This window comes from Octodon degus, unplaced genomic scaffold (genome assembly GCF_000260255.1).
Source record: "Octodon degus isolate 3935 unplaced genomic scaffold, OctDeg1.0 scaffold00163, whole genome shotgun sequence".
Classification (NCBI taxonomy): Eukaryota; Metazoa; Chordata; class Mammalia; order Rodentia; family Octodontidae; genus Octodon; species Octodon degus.
The window spans coordinates 3,122,896-3,139,287 of NW_004524739.1; the positions used below are offsets into that span (position 1 = coordinate 3,122,896).

The 16,392-nt window shown below is 39.5% G+C and overlaps 1 protein-coding gene across 1 annotated transcript in view; it reads right to left on the bottom strand.

Moving 5' to 3' along the window:
• Srsf4 (serine and arginine rich splicing factor 4) overlaps positions 1 to 16,392 on the bottom strand; it is a 31,719-nt gene that overhangs the window by 2,907 nt on the left and 12,420 nt on the right. The window contains exons 2-4 of the mRNA XM_004642904.3: positions 7,354 to 7,496; positions 6,367 to 6,479; positions 808 to 1,022 (exon numbers count right to left, since the gene is read on the bottom strand). Coding sequence (XP_004642961.1) covers positions 808 to 1,022; positions 6,367 to 6,479; positions 7,354 to 7,496 — 471 coding nt within the window. The remainder of the gene's footprint in view (positions 1 to 807; positions 1,023 to 6,366; positions 6,480 to 7,353; positions 7,497 to 16,392) is intronic.

Here is a 16,392-nt window from a genome sequence, read left to right on the forward strand (position 1 = left end):
TATTTATTTATTTATTTTGTGTGTGTGTGTGGCCAGGTCAGCCCACCAGGGGGCGGGGCGGGCTGGCATGTGGTGCTGGGGGATCGAACTGCGGTCCCCGTGCTTTGCTTAGCTTAGCTTGTTCTAAGTAGGTGCTTTAGACCACTGAGCCATCTCACCAGCCCTCTAACCTGCATCTTAATCAGACCTCTGCAGAACTCAATTCCACCTTATAGGACATCCAAATGATGATTTTTTTTGGCTGGCTCATGCTGCCTTAAGGGTGAGTCTGGTAAGGCAGGTGGAGGTGAGGATCAAACTGCAGTATCCTGTACCTGACTGTATTTGCATGAGCAGGCATTTAAACAACTGAGTTAACTGGAAGGCCCCCAGTCCAGGGGATAATGAATCACTCAATAGTTAGAAAACAAACCAGACTGATTCAGAATACTGAATAATGTTTAGAAAGCTAAGAAAAAGATGGTATGGGGGGACTGTTCCAGGTTAATAAGACTTAATAATCCTTTACAATATATGATTAGATTAAATCCTGATTGGGGAAAAAAAATCCAGCTATAAAGACATCCATGGAGCAACTGGGAAATATGAGTAAGGCTTAAACACTAAGGCAAGGGCCGGCCAAATAGCTCAGCGGATTATAGTGCCTGCTTGCAGGCCAGGGGCTCAATCCCCAGGCCTGCCATATTGGCCCTGCCACCAGGGTGCGCTGAGACGGCTACTGAGACTGGGTGTGGTGGCACACGCCTGTAATCCCAGCACTTGGGAGGCTGTAAACAGGTGGATCACTAAGACTCCTGTTCATGGTACCTTGAATGACTCCGGCTCCTGGAGTAGGACCGGCGCCGTCTAGAACCTGGCTTGTCTTCAACCAATCTGATTTTTCTGCCATTGACTTCAGTTCCATCCAACTTTTCCAAAGCTCTTTTCATATCAGAGTAAGATACAAATTCAATCACTCCTTCATTTTTGCGTCCTTTGTGAGCATCTGCATAAGTGACTTCTCCTGCTTGACGCATATAATCCTTAAAAAAAAAAAAAAAAAATCCTTGAGTACATTAGGATACATTTTGCTAAAATACCTGATGCAAAAAAAAAAAAAAAAAAAATCCTTGAGTACATTAGGATACATTTTGCTAAAATACCTGATGCAATTATTACAGTGAAAGCTTTTCTTCTCGTTTAAGAACATTTGTTTTCCTGAGAATGAAGATTATGTTTAAATACTTCCATACACCCACCAAGTATTTACTAAGGTTCTTAAAGGCATGGGAGGGGGCGCATCAGGGATTAGATATGTGGTAAAGATAATCATAAACAAAATTAAATTGTTCCTTTAAATAAATTCACTTGTGAATATAAAATTTTTTAATTATCATTTTCTAAATTTTTATAGCAGCAAATTATTTATAGCAGGTCACATCTCTATGCTTAAATTAGGTCTTTTTTTCTCTTTTCTTACTTTTTTTTTGGTACAACCAGGGATCGAACTCAGGCTCTTGCGCTTGCCAGGGAAGTGCTTATTCCACTGAGCTATCTCCCCCCCCCCTTTTTTTGCTTTTCTGAGAAAAGGTCTCACTATGGAGTTCAGGGTGGCCCTGAACTTGTAGCAACCCACCTGCCTCAGCCTCCCAAATGCTGAGATTACAGATGTACAACACCATGACTGGCTCCTAGGTCTTTTACATTTCATTATATATCCTTATTTGAAATAACACACACACACAGAAATTGGCAAAACATAAGCAAATCCGTTATTATGATAGTGTAACCCAACTATCCAATTCTAGCTTTAAAGTGGCATGACCATCTATGTCCTATTGCCACAGCCTTTTGCCTCATTCTCTTTCAGGTTTCATTATGGTTTCGTGGAGCCAGATGTGGTGGTGCACACCTGTACTCTCAGCACTTCGGAGGCTGAGACAGAAGGATTGCTGCAAGTTCAATGGCAGCCTGGATTACACAGTGAGTTCAAGGCCAGCCTGAACTACAGTGAAAAACAAGTTCAGTGACAATACAACAAAGATACTAAAGGCTGAGTCATTGTGGGGTTTGAAAAGAAAATGAAATTGGAATTTGAAACTTAATGCTTATTGCCAACTCCCCCTAAGTGTAGCCATGTATTTGCGAATATGTACTTACAAGTGGCAAGAATGATGGAACGTGTTTGAAGTGAGCAAGAGTATTGGGGGGATTAATGGTAATGTGTCTAATAATTTTTCTTTTGTGGCCATCTTAGCCCACCCTGAGGGCTGGACTGGTGCAGCATGTGCTGTCAGGGATCAAACTGCAGTCCCTGTGTGCTTGCCCCAGCAGGTGCTTTAGACCACCAAGCTATCTCACCGGCCCAATTTCTTTTTTTTTGGTGGAACCAGGGATTGAACTCAGGCCTTTGTGCTTGCCAGGCAAGCACTTATTCTACTGAGCCATCTCTCTGGTCCCATCGGCCCAAAATTTTTTAAAAATTTCCTGCTCATTGCTAATTTCCCTACATTTGTTTACATGATATACAAACAGGTATTTGTAGAACAAATATATAATATTCAATAGCTTGTGTTTTATGTTTCTTTTCTGAAATACTACATTCACACAGGATAAACCCATGATTCTGGGTTTATTTTGGCAGTGCTGGGGAATGTTCCCAAGGACTATGCTGGGCAGACTTTCTGCTACTGCACCAGTCTCATGCCCCAGGTCCTTACAATGTAATTTTATATTGATTCTTTGCTCACTGCATCATAAACATGTTCACATGTTTTTTTTGAGGTTGGAAATTGCTTTATTTTTTTCCCCATAATTTTATTGACAAGCAAATAACAATGAGACAGTTTCAAATCAAATTGGTAGGAAATGGAATAAGGATTTTTTTTTTCATGTTCACATGTTTTAATACAGACACAGTCTTCATAGTGTGTCCAATACTTAAGACTTTTAGGTTATATCAGATTTTTTTCTGTTGTTCATAATCAAGTCAAGAACATCTGGGGAGGGAGATCTTGGATAAACATTTCTTTTTTTAACTAAACTGTTTCCAGGAGTGGAGGTTCTTCGTGAAAAGCAGGGAGCCATCCAAAGTGGGACACCCTTCACAATGAATGAAGGTAGTCAGGACAAGACTGGGAATGTCCTGGCAAAATGAGATACAGGATCGTTTTGGTGATGCTTGAAGTGTCATCACTTTTGTCACACTTGGAAATTAGTAACAGCTGGGTGTGGTGGCACACGCCTATAACCCCAACACTCTGAAGGCTGAGGCAAGAGGATCTCTGAGAGTTTGAGACTACCTAGGCTACAAAGGGAGCTCAAGGCCAGCCTGAACTACATAGTGACCCTGTTTCTTTTTTTTTTTTTTAATATTTATTTTTTTAGTGTGTGTGTGTGTGTGTGTGTGTGTGTGTGGCCAGCTCAGCCCACCAGGGGGCAGGGCTGGCTGGCATGTGGTGCTGGGGGATTGAACCGCGGTCCCTGTGCTTTGCTTAGCTTAGCTTGTTCTAAGTAGGTGCTTTAGACCACTGAGCCATCTCACCAGCCCCGAGTGACCCTGTTTCAAAAAGACAAAAAAAAAAAAAAAAAAGTAATAAAATCAGCTAACATGAATGTTTACTGTATGATGTATTTAACTCGGTCCTAACTATAACCATAACCACATAAGGCAGAGTCATTTCACAGATGTGGAAAGTGACATCAGAAATATTAAGTAAATAGCTCAAGATCACTCAGGTAATAAACCAGTGAGCTGGGATATGAACACAGGAGAAATACTCCAGGAACAATTCCTAACACCATCCCAGACAAGATGAAACCTTTCTCAATGTGACCAACAGTATACTAGTGTATCATTTTTTCCTCAATGGTATCATACTGAGTGTTAAACCTTTTTAAATAAATGAGATCTCTTAAATTTTCTTTGCATTTGTTCTGGTCCAAGACCGCGGCGCCTGGGGGATCCAGGGCTGACATGGCATGCCCCTGTTCTGGGGCTGGCACAGCACGTGGGGCCAGGGATCAAACTTGGGTCTGTCCTTGTGCTTGCCAGGCAGTGGTTATGCTGTTTGCTTCAGCATCCTGAGTGCTGTGATTAGAAGTGTGTGCCATCATGCCTGGCCTATAACTAACATTCTTTTGTGTGCTAGGAACCATTCTAGACTTTTTAATAAAAATGTACTTAATTCTCACAATAATCTTGCTTAGAAATTACTATTAACCAAGTTTTACAGTTGAGAAATACAGTCACAAAAATGGCACAATTAAGATTCAGTTCAGGAATTGCTCTTAAGCAAACCTTGATTTATCAGGAAACTGCTGTTTTCCTGAAAGTAAAACTGTCCAAAAATATAAATGTATATAGCCAACTAAGGCTGTTTCCCTCCCCACAAAGCTGTTAAGTAGATTCCCTTTTAACCAAAAAAACCTGAAAATTTATATAAGAAATTTGTAGTATACATAGTGACATTGCATAAAGGCTTTTTTTTTTTTTTGCGGAACCGGGGATTGAACTCAGGCCCTTGCGCTTGCCAGGGAAGCACTTACTCCACTGAGCCATCTCCCCGGCTCCGAGGCTTGGCATTTTTGTATTCATGAGGACAGTGACTTCTGGTAGGTTTGGTGGCATAAGACTGTAATCCCAGTACTGGAAGGCTAATGGAGGAGGACTGCAGTTCTAGCTCAACCTGGGCAACTTAGTGAGACCTTGTCTCAAAAAAAGTCTGGGGATGTAGCTCAGAGTGAAGGTCCAAGTTCAATTTTCAGTATGGGAGTAAGGGATGGGGGGGGTGTGCCTCTCAGAACTCTGAAGTCATTCTTCCAGCAAGCACAACTTCACAGATAGACATTCAGTAAAGGTCTACCACATAATGCTGATAGTCAATACAAAGTACAGTAACGTATTAAAAAATTGCCACTCTCAGAGTCAAGAATTCTGTTGCGAACTCTAAGATCAAACGTGATTTAAACTTTTCTGGATTTCATTTTTATTATCTTTATTTCATCTTTATTATCTGAAGAATGTCCAGAGCAAATTTTAACAAACAAAAGGTATTATTTTAAGATGACATAAATGTAGGGTCAGTGAAATAGCTCAGTGGACTAAAGCACCTACCTGCCTAGGCAAGCTAAAGGACTATGGTTTGATCCTGGCACTACCTGCCACGCTGGCCTGGCCCCCTGAGCGCACTGAGACCAGATTGAGACTGGGCATGGTGGCACGAGGCTGTAATATCCCAGTGCTTGGGAAGCTAAAAAACAGGAGGATCACTATGAGTCTGATCTGTGTAGTGAAACCACGTAGACCCTGTACTAAAATACATAAAAAAAGAGGAAAAAAAAAGAAATGAGCTGGAAGGCTGGGGAAGATAAGATAGCTCAGTGGTCTAAGCACCTGCCTGGGAAGTATAGGGACCTGGGTTTGATCCCTGGTACCACAAGTGGTGGCCCACACCCATAGTCCCAATGCATATCCAGTGCTGGAGAGGCTGAGACAAGAGGATCACTACAAGTCTGAGCTGCATAGTGAGACCCTGTACCAAATAAATAAAAGATTAAAAAAAGAAAGAAAGGAATGAACTGGAGTACCCTGGATAGCCATGCAGGACTGGACCTTGATTTTTTCTGTATGTTTCTTTGTGTGTGTGTGTGTGTATATCTTATTAAGACAGGGTTTTGCTATGTAGTTCAGGCTGGCCTTGAATTCACAGCAATGCTCCTGCCTCATCTCCCAAGTGTTTGGATTATAAATGTGCGCCACCACACTCCAGCCATGGACCTTAACTCTTGACATTAAAATTCTTTCAGGAAAAATATTTCTTGGAAAACAAAAACTTTAAAAGAACACTAGGGGCTGGGGAGATGGCTCAGTGGAATAAGTGCTTCCCCGGCAAGCACAAGGGTCTGAGTTCAATCCCCAGTTCCGCAAAAAAAAAAAAAAAACTGGCTAAAAGGTCAATTTTACCATAAGGATACATACTGGAAGCTGACATAAATTTGTATGCTATAGCTAGTGTTTCCAGAAACATTGGTGGTTGTAATCTTTTAGTGCTGAGAAACTATACTGGTATCTCCTTGTAACACTGTTTATAGAACAAAATTTCATAAAATAGATACGGACTTAAGAGTGATGGCCTCTCAATAGGCAGGACGAGTGAAATTCTATTGTCTTTTTGTACTCATGGAAATTTTATTTTTATTGTTTAGGAGCTGGGAATTGAACTCAGGACCTCATGCCCGCTCATGGAAATTTTAAGTGGAGAATTTTCAAACACTCTGATGAAGCTTTTGGAGATACACCATTATCTTTATGCTCACATAAATGTACCTCTTTCCCAATGTCAACTCCTGCCCAACCTTATCCCAGAAGGATAATGAAATCCAAACCTTTAAGTCTTGCCAACTGCACCGACTTGACAAATTCTCCACAATAAGTCTGTACTCTGTGCGGGTAGGAGGACCATATTTATCTCGGCCACTTCTTCTATAACCATATCCACCTTTGAAATGTCCAAATACATAACATTACTTCAGTGGAGGAAAAAGCAAAGATTACACAACACATATTCCCCACAATACATATAAAAGATTACACAACACATACTTCCCACCCCAAACAGCACATAGATTTTAACTCTAGTCCCACCCTTAATTTTAAATTCAATTTTTATAAAGAGCTACAAATTAAGCATAATTTAATTTACAAGGTTATAAATATATATTCATTAATATTTGTATTTAAAATTAACATGCATGAATTTTAAAATATTAAATTTAACAATTTAGAAATAGGTAATTAAATTACTAAATCAGTTCCTACTGTTACTCACAGTGATTAAAGTTTTTGTGAATATTTTATACGAAAAAAAGATTTTCAGGCACCTATTTCAGTTTAATCTCATCTGTGTCTAACCCTCGGGATCCTCACCACCCAGGTCTAATGGGGAAAGGTTGCGGTCGTCACATGGCTTCCTGTTTTGGTCAGCCAAGGGCCACAATGGTTCAAAGAGCCACGCATGGAAAGGTAACCCAAGGTCAGCAAATGGAACAGGCAGTCATCTTAGCCTCAAAGGAGTCTTTTAATTAAAACATTGAGGTCTTTGTTAAATCTATGTTAAACAATTGCATTACAGAGAAAAAAAAATAACACATGATTAAACATTTATAAAAGATTAAAACAAGAAATTTGTCATTAGTTAAATTACATTACATCAAATATTTTTATTTGCAATTCTACATTTAAAGATACAAAATTTATAAAACAAACAGCTTAAACATCGATACATTTAAATACAGCAATTAAGTACTTTTAAAAATTAACATTCAATAACAAAGGCCATGTCATTGATACAAATATGCCCTTTAAATGCTTACTGCGTCCAGAACCGTAACTGCCATCTCGTCGTGGGCCGCGGGCATGCTCAACAATTACTCGCTCACCACAAAGGTCTTTGCCATTCAGTTCATAAACTGCATCATCTGCATCACGCAGATCATCAAACTCCACAAAACCATACCTACAAGAAAGCAAACAAAATCCCAGTTGGCATCAATTTGATATCCAGCTTCATTAACATTCAAGAGAAAGCAATGAGGTTCATGCTTAGCAAAGGTTAGGTGGGTTTTGCAAACTAAGGGTCAGTATTCTCTTCTCCTTAGCTCAAACCACTCTGATTTTTGTGCCTACAGGTACTGTATGAGGTAGGGTGACTACTCAACGTAGACTCCTATCTTTCTAGAGGGGAGCTGCCTAGATATACAGATATTTTCTTTCCCCAAGCACATGGAGACAACAGTAAAGACTTCCAAGGGATGCTTGGTTTAAGGTATCATGATGTGTAACTTCCAAAGTTGAATGTTTGCTCTTAAAACATCACATGATATACCTTTTTCAAAAGTTTTATGAGTTATCTCAGAGAAAAATTAGCTCTACAGCAGATACTGTTGTACTGTTAAATCCTATTTGGAGTAACACAGCAGGTTAAAAAAAAAAAAAAATAGCATCTTAAACCTCTCCTTCAAAACAAAACAAAAAATCGTTATAAAGTTCCTGCTCTTCACCTGAACAAATTAGTCACAAATGAATTAACTACTCCAGAAATAACTGTTGAAAAAAAGGGGGGGGGGAGCTATTTACTTCCTTGTAAAATCCCAAATTAATTTTCATGATATTTTACATAAGCTGGTATTCTCTAAAAATCTACATCCATCTGCACAAATTTCTTTACATCAAAGTGCTAGAAATTTCCCAACAAAGGGATATGGTGGTTTAATACAAAGTGGGAAGAAAACAAACCCCCAAAGCCTATTAATACCCAGTGGAATAATTTATAAAGCACTAAATCAAACTATAAGCAAAATCAAACACCCCATAAACTATGTTATCAACAAACACTTATTTAGTTCGGCTTAACACAACTGTGAAAAGTCTAGCTTTGTACCCATTGTCCATATTTAAAAACCAAAAATTTGCTGATTCTACCTAATCACAAAGGAAAGTTACAAGAAATTTTTTTATACTCTAACAATGCTGTGTTCACAGCAAACACTAACTAATACTCCTCTACATTTGAACACTGACACGAGAAACAGGCTATAACAATGTCCAGAGGTTCATCCAGCATGCTACTAACAAAAAACAATTCTACTTTGAAAATTTTTTTCCAGTTTATAATGTACTTAACACCTTAAATAAGAGAACTCAGAAATGCTGAAATTCTCTTTTATTAAGAGTTCTTTTCATACAAGAGTCTCTCAAGGTGGCAATATGGTATTATAAAGCATAGGTCAGTTTTGGGGGGTTCTTTATGTTGAAATATCTTAGTGGGATTCACACTATTAAGTTACTACATCTCAACTCTATCAAAAGACAAACACATACACCCAGATATCTAATAGAAAGTGTTTTACAGAAACACAATTTAGAAGCCACTAGGTCTAATTTATGGTCTGTGAAGACTTTAAAGTGTGGTTTCACACTTCCATATGCTAGAACTGCTGAACAGCTTAATAAGAATGATTTTTAACGTGCTGTTATATTTGACAAGCCAAGTAAAGCCTCTCCATATGTTTACAGTGCTTTAGTCACTAAAAAGTTTTAATAGGTAGTATACTGTAGCTGCTTTTTCCTTTCCTAGATAGAACATGTCATCAGAAGTATACTATATTATTTTCATAGATGAAAGTTTTAATGAAGCAAATAAAACAAATCTACTGGGGCTGGGGAGATAGCTTGGCGGTCTAAGCACCTGCCTGGCAAGTGCAAGGACCCGGGTTTGATCCCTGGTACTGCATGCTGTGCCAGCTCCGGCTGCCAGTCACCAAAACCGGGCATGGTGGTGCACAGCTGTAATCCCAGCACTGGAGAGGCTGAGACAGGAGGATCACTATGAGTCTAAGCTGTGTAGCAAGACCCTGTACCAAATAAATACAGATGAAAAACAAAAAACACAAATCTACCTTACTGTGGCTTCTCTAACAATATTTTATCATCTAATGGCTCTAAGCAGTTATAAAAAAAAACCAGCCCTCCTTAATGTAGCTCTCTAGATCAGTGTTGGGTCTACCCTACCCACAGGATCACTGATCTTGGTACCATGTTAGAGCCTGGCAGCAACAGGGAGGGATGAGTGAGAATACAGGACATGGGCATGGTGAAATGTTCATCCCTCCCCTCGGAGGTACCTACTGGCTTGGTACAAGTCATCGACCAGTGTGAGGTCAGAAAACACTGACTCCTGAGGATTAAACAAAAACAGCACAGAAAAAATTTGAAGTTTTATTTTCAAATTGTTAAGGTTTTATTCCCTCAGGAGTCAGAGGATTCAATACCCATAACTCAAGTGAAACGCCAGCTACTTTGGATACCAAGTGATGCTTCTGTCAGATCCACTAGAATGTGTTCTTCCAGATTCAGAAGCCACAGTGCTCCAAGGGTTTCATGCAGAACTCACTGTGACCTTTTAGGAAAGGCAGGCAAATCTGTCCAATGGAGGTACAATTGCTTAAAAACAAAAAATAATAGACCTATCTCTCTACAAAATAAGGATGACAAGCGAGGGTGAAGGTACACCTTGCCAATAAGATTCTGAGTTGTAGGGAGTTTGTGATATTATAGGAAAATGACCTTCACAGTCCTTTCCTAACATATATCTTAAAGGTTCCAATAGATGGGTCACTTAGTAATGATACTGCAGGGGTGGGAAGAGATCCAAGATATTTATTATAATAGTTGACTTAAGATCCAATTTATGTCACAAAAAGAATTTTGACTATTCTACGAAAAGTCTATTTGGTACACTTTAATGTCAAACTCCAGTTAAGGATCAAATGTGGCATCTGTCACTTGTCTCTGCCACTGGCATGCTGGATGGGTCTGAAGATTAAAACAAAAACCTTTCCATTCAGCAAATCATGTCTGATAGGAAGTCTTTTTTTCTGAAAGTAAAATACTGGAGTGGTATGTGGCTGCTTTTATCGAATTACCATTTAGATCTGTTATCCTTGAATACATACAGTGAATGAGTCCCCCAAATAGGCAGGAAGACTACAGATAATGTTTTCTGAGTTGAGTCTGGTGGCACACATCTACAAACCCAGTACTCAGGAGGCTGAGGCAGGAGGACTGTCATGAGTTCCAGGACAGCCTAGACTACATAGTAAGACAATACCCCCCCCAAAAAAAAAGTTATCTGGTTTTTATCTCTTATACTAGACAGTTACTTTATTTAATATTCACAGCATGCAAGTGCCAGGTACTATTATTCCTATTTCACAGATAAGGAAACTAAGGCATAAAATTAAGTAACTTCACTTAAAAAACTAGCAGAACTGGCATGAAAAGCCTGTGTGTGGTCTACACCACAACTCAAGCCCATAACTATTAAGACTGAGGCAGCAAGCACTGGCCTGGGCTTTGGTTCGGGTTCTCTTAGAAGCTAACACCGAACAGTATATTTTAATCATTTCACTTTCTGGGGTCTTAGTTTATTTGTGAAGTGAGAACTATACTACCTATAAAGTTGTCCAAACACCAACGGTATGACATGAACCTTAAATTTTCACTTTTCTGATTTAAAGGTGGATAATTTAAACTCCAAAACATGTCAGGTCAGGACCAAGATAGTAGTTCCAGAAGTCCATAAAAGCAATAGATGAATAGGGATCAATTTAATTTTCATTATTGAAAATACTTTTAAAATTCTGGGCTTATCAGCTTTATTTAAATGTTTTATTTAACTTTCCTTCAGTGCAATTTTAGTGTCTTCAATTTTAGTGTCTAAAACTATTAAAAAAAAAAAAAAGTAAAACTACTGTGCCAGGGAGATAGCTCAGTGGCATAAATGCCTGCCTGGCAGATGTAAATTCAATCCCTAATACCCCCCCCCCACAAAAAAAAGGTAAACTTTTTGGATAACTAATATCAGAGTTTTAAAATTTTCCTAAATATTCTTTTTGTGCTTTGCTGCAAATAAAATGAAGTTAACCTCTCCTCTCAGAAAGTACTTTTTAATGAATCTTTTATAAAAGTAAGAAGGTATGGATGGATACAAACTATTATATGTATGCCTGGATGTCTGTGTTATACACTGAACAGCTTTTTGGAGAGACCTGTGAATAAACCTCACAAAACAACCCAACAGATACAATCTCTAATACAAACAGCACACACATTTTCTTTTCTGCTCTATTAAAAACAAAGAACATCTTTCAATAATTCTAATAAGAGAATGAAGAGGATCCGAGAATCAAGGAGAATGGATCTAAACACAATTTTAGAAACTTTATACAGCAGAGACTAATAAAGACACAAACAGCCCTTTAACACTTCACTGTACTCTCAGAAACCATGCTTTTTAATCTTCCTTCCCATACTATATGCAAGAATAAAAAAAATGAGGCCTATTAAGTACACAAAACTTTTTAATTACACTCAAGTTAGGTGTGGCAGCTCATGCCTGTAATCCCAGCACTTGAGAATCTAAGGGGGGAGGACCGCCACCATTACAAGGTACATAGGGGTTCAAGCCCAGCCTAAATTACATAGCAAAATCCTGTCTAAAAAATAAAAACGAATAAATATGTAAAATAAATGATATAAGAAGCCAGGTGTGGTAGCACACACCTTTAATCCCAGTACTTGAAAGGCTGAAGCAGGAGGATTAGCAGGAATTCAAGATTAACCTGGTTTATATACTGAGTCTAAGCTCAACCCTTCTGCACAGTGAGACCTTGTCTCAAAATCAACCAACCAATCAAACAAACCAAACTCAAAACCTAGAAAATAATTCCATATGTCTTTGCTACCGCCTCTTACAAACTGTTTTCCTCTGATCATGTTCTATTCTGATGGTAGTCAAAAGAATAAGGAGCAGAAAAGAGGCATTGGCTGTCACTTTTTGTCTTAAAAGTGAACACCACTACTCTCACCAAGTCTAGGCAGGTACCAGGACACCACAAAGCAAGCTGCACTGAGTACACAGGCCTGTTCTAAATGTTCATCCATTCATATCTGTGCATAACACTATAGTCCTCATGCTAGTTCATATACTGCTCAAGTATCAGGCAGAACTCTGCAAAGATCCAACTAGAATGACCGGTTTTCTAACTAAGGTACTCCCACCCAGACTTCATTTTTACAAATGTCACCAGATGCCTTTATCCAGGACACATTACCCAAGCTCATGTTGTTGCCAAATAGGCTTTCCCCGATTCTGATACCTGATACTTATGGTACCAAACACTGCTGGGCCTGCCCTTTTCTGCATTCTCCTGAAGAGCATGCAGTTTATTGCACCCTCAGGGCATCTCTGTCTTTCAACTTATGTCAGTGAACAAAGAAAGTAGAGAATAGGTCCACCAGAGAAATGATGACCAGGGCTTGCTCAGAAGATGGGCCAATCAATGGCTGCCTGAGCAGGCTGTGACTAAGGGGGTGCTAGATTTGGGAACCTGCTGGGGAGTGGAGATGAGGAGCAGGGAAAGCAAGCCTCCATGCGCGTGACCATGGTCACCCACCAACAGCGCTTACCGAGGGGCATGCCTTGGATGTTCTCTCTATAAGAAAAATGTGCCCCTTTCCACGGTGGATCTCCGCTCACCTTTGTCCTAAAACTGTGCCACATGCTTTTCTTTGTATGTGGACACGACAGTCCTCAGTCAACCATCAGCAGGATGTGAGTTTTGTTTTCCCAATGTGGTGAGCCATTCCCACATTCACTCATTTTCCTGGTAAGGAACCGAACCTCTCCATGGCTGGTCAGGATTAGGGATGTTGCTGTAGCCAAGGAAAAATTTTCATCTGTTGAAGTTAACCCATGGGGTGGCTTGAACCCTCAATCTAGAGTAAATAGCACTGTATTGTAAGGGCAAAGCCTTTAAATCAACACTGAAAGAAATGGCACTCAGTAAACAAGAATCAAATAGCTTCCTTTGAAAGCATTCAGTGTTGATACTATGCTTCAGCCAAGTTGGTCTTACTGACATGAAAAAGTTAGGACACTCTGAAAGGTGATAAAAACTGGTTTTTGCTGTCTGCATAATATGCTTGGAAACCTGCAGAATAAAAACAGTTCTGCAACCAACACTAGAGCTCAGAAGAGGCTAACTAAAAAGAAAAGTTTGTGCATGAGACAGTCTTAACTGTCCAGGTTACAAAGGTCTGCAACATTCCAGAGAGCCAGCAGTTACACCCTCACAACAGAATTAATCAGTGCCACATTTACATCTCAGGATCAATGATTATGGTTGCAATGGGACTTGCTTGTTAGCAGAGGGTGTTTATAACCCACAAGTGGAAGGTGCTACCATGAGTAGTTTCCTGAAATCCTTTGCTATCCTGAGACAGGAAGGAGGCTGCTCTGGGTTTTCTGGCCTCCCTTTCTTTAATCTCAGGAGAGGGAGCGCCTTCAAGGCCACCCGGACAAGGTGGATGACTTACCCGTGCTCACTGAGTGGCAGAGCTGGGGTGCGACTTCAAGGCTCACCATTACCCAGTCTGGGGCTCTTTTCACGTCGGCAAACTGGCAGTTCCTGCACACCAAGAGCTCTCTGATTAGAGCTGGTGTGGATTCCTGGTCTGCAAACGGTTGGCCACAGCTCAGTCTGCACTTGATCTTTCCCCACCTTTAAAGAAGAAAACCTACCTCATGATTTCCCTCTTCCAGATCCCCTGATAATCTAATTTATTCCCAACAACCTTATAATCACTTTTGACTACTCCTCTCTGGCTACTCACTAGGCTTACAGCCAAGTTCTATAGTTTTCTCATTTTGCTGGGTCCTCAGGATTGTCTCTACCTGGTCTAGCAATTTACACACTTTGGGCTATGGTTATTTTCATTTAAGTCAACCTGTCTCTACACTGTAGCACGGAAAGCCAGCTCTGAAAGCTTTCTTTTGTATATAGTCGACAAAGATGTCAAAACACTTTTATTCTCTAAACTCTGAGCTTGACTTCACAAGTTGAATCATTTCAATATTCTACTCTTTATGCTTCAGAATTATCTTTTATGATGTCTTAAAAATCCATCTTAGCATTTTCTTTAGTATTTCTGTTCAAGTTTTAATATATACAGCAATGTGTTTATGGTTTTTCAAACCCTGTTTTTTTTTCTTTGTGCTTATCTTCTCATTATGAGCTCTTTCATAATTATGAAGGCCAGTAACTGTTGGGAATTTAACCTAGTGCCTGGCACATAATAAGTCAACCATATATTATTTATTCCTCATAACAAATTTGAAGAATGTACTATTATTCCCATTTTACAACAAGAAAACTGAGGCTTGGAGAAGTTAAGCAACTTGCTCACTGCGAAGGAACTGAGAAGTTGTAGAGCTACATTTTAAACTCAGGTCTATGATTCTAATAATCCCAAGTCTAAACCACAAAATCCCAATTCCCTTTAAAAGCAGATGGCTTCTCCTTCTTTCTCATACTATAAATATACTTCTACTTTTCAATATAACTTTTTTCATTTAACAAATGCTACTGTTTGAATCATAATCTAACCTCAGAAAGGCCAGGTAGAAGTAGTTTTTAAATTTTGTTTTGAGACAGGCAGGGTCTATGCTGCCTAGGCTGGTCTCAAATTCATGAGCTTACGTGGTCCTTCCTCTTTACCCTCCCAAGTAGCAGGCCTATGCCCAACTTTCTGCAGTAGTTTTCTATACAGCAGGGTGAAGTCTCCAGAGAAAAAAGAAATTGATCTTGGGGCAGGGTGAAGCACCTCTAAGCTGGGGATATGTGACAACCAGGTTACTTTCACTCGTCTTTTGGTTCCCATTAGCCAGTGTCAGCCATCTGGTCCTTCCGAAAACATGTGTGGGTTCAGAACATAACAGACTAGAAGAATAGAGGAAAAATAAGATTATTCTGTGCAATCCCCATTCTGGAGGCCCCACATCAACCCCTACTGTCTGTCTTTGGTTCTAAGGCTTGACAAAAACTAACCAGCACAGGTAAGGTAGAAAGTTATATCTAGCTGTGGTAGATGTGAATAACAGTGATAATATTATGTACTCAAGGAGGAAAAAAGCAAGCCAGAAACCTAACAACACTGAAGGCTTACAGATCTTCAGCAGCAGCCAGGTGATTTTTCAACTGATTCCAAACTACCATTAACACAATCATCACTCTAGCCCACTAGAACCCTTTCTTTCAAAAATTTTTATAGTAACTATTCTTATTTTAGTTTTCTTTTTGAGACTGGGTTTTTACTATGTAATTCAGGCTAACATTGCACTTACTAGGTAGCCCAAGATGGCCTTGAACTCACAGGGATCCTTCTGCCTCAGCCTCCCGAGTCCTGGAATCATAGGTGTATACCACCATGCCTGGCACTATTCTTATTTTTAAATGCCTTTCTATATCATGTTAAACTACATGCTTTACATATATCATATCATTTAATTTTCACAATTTAGGTTTACTGTTTTTTTATTGATGAAGAAACTAAGGTTTGAAGAAGTTTAGTAACTGCCAAGGTTAGTCAAACACCCTGGGGTTCTTTAAACTCAAATACGAAGGGCCAGCCAAAGAGTTCAGCAATTAAAGTGCCTGCAAGCAGGCACAGGGGCCAAGGGTTTGATCCCTGGGCCTGCCATGCCCCCCCCCATGGCAATTAAGACTGAGTGTGGTAGGACATCTGTAATCCCAGCTCTTGGGAGGCTGTAAACAGGTGGATCAGTATGAGTCGTCTCTAGCAGTGAGATCCTGAACACCCTGTAGACCCTTCCCTAAAAAATACAAAAAAGTAAAATAAAAATAATAAACTCAAATACTAACCTAAAGCCTACATTCCACTATCATGTTGTATTGCCCCTATACATCAACAGAAAGAAGTGGTCCATACAGTTTGAGAAAACTGAGTTCTGGGAGAACAAAAAAAAACCCAACCAAAAAAAAAAAAAAAAA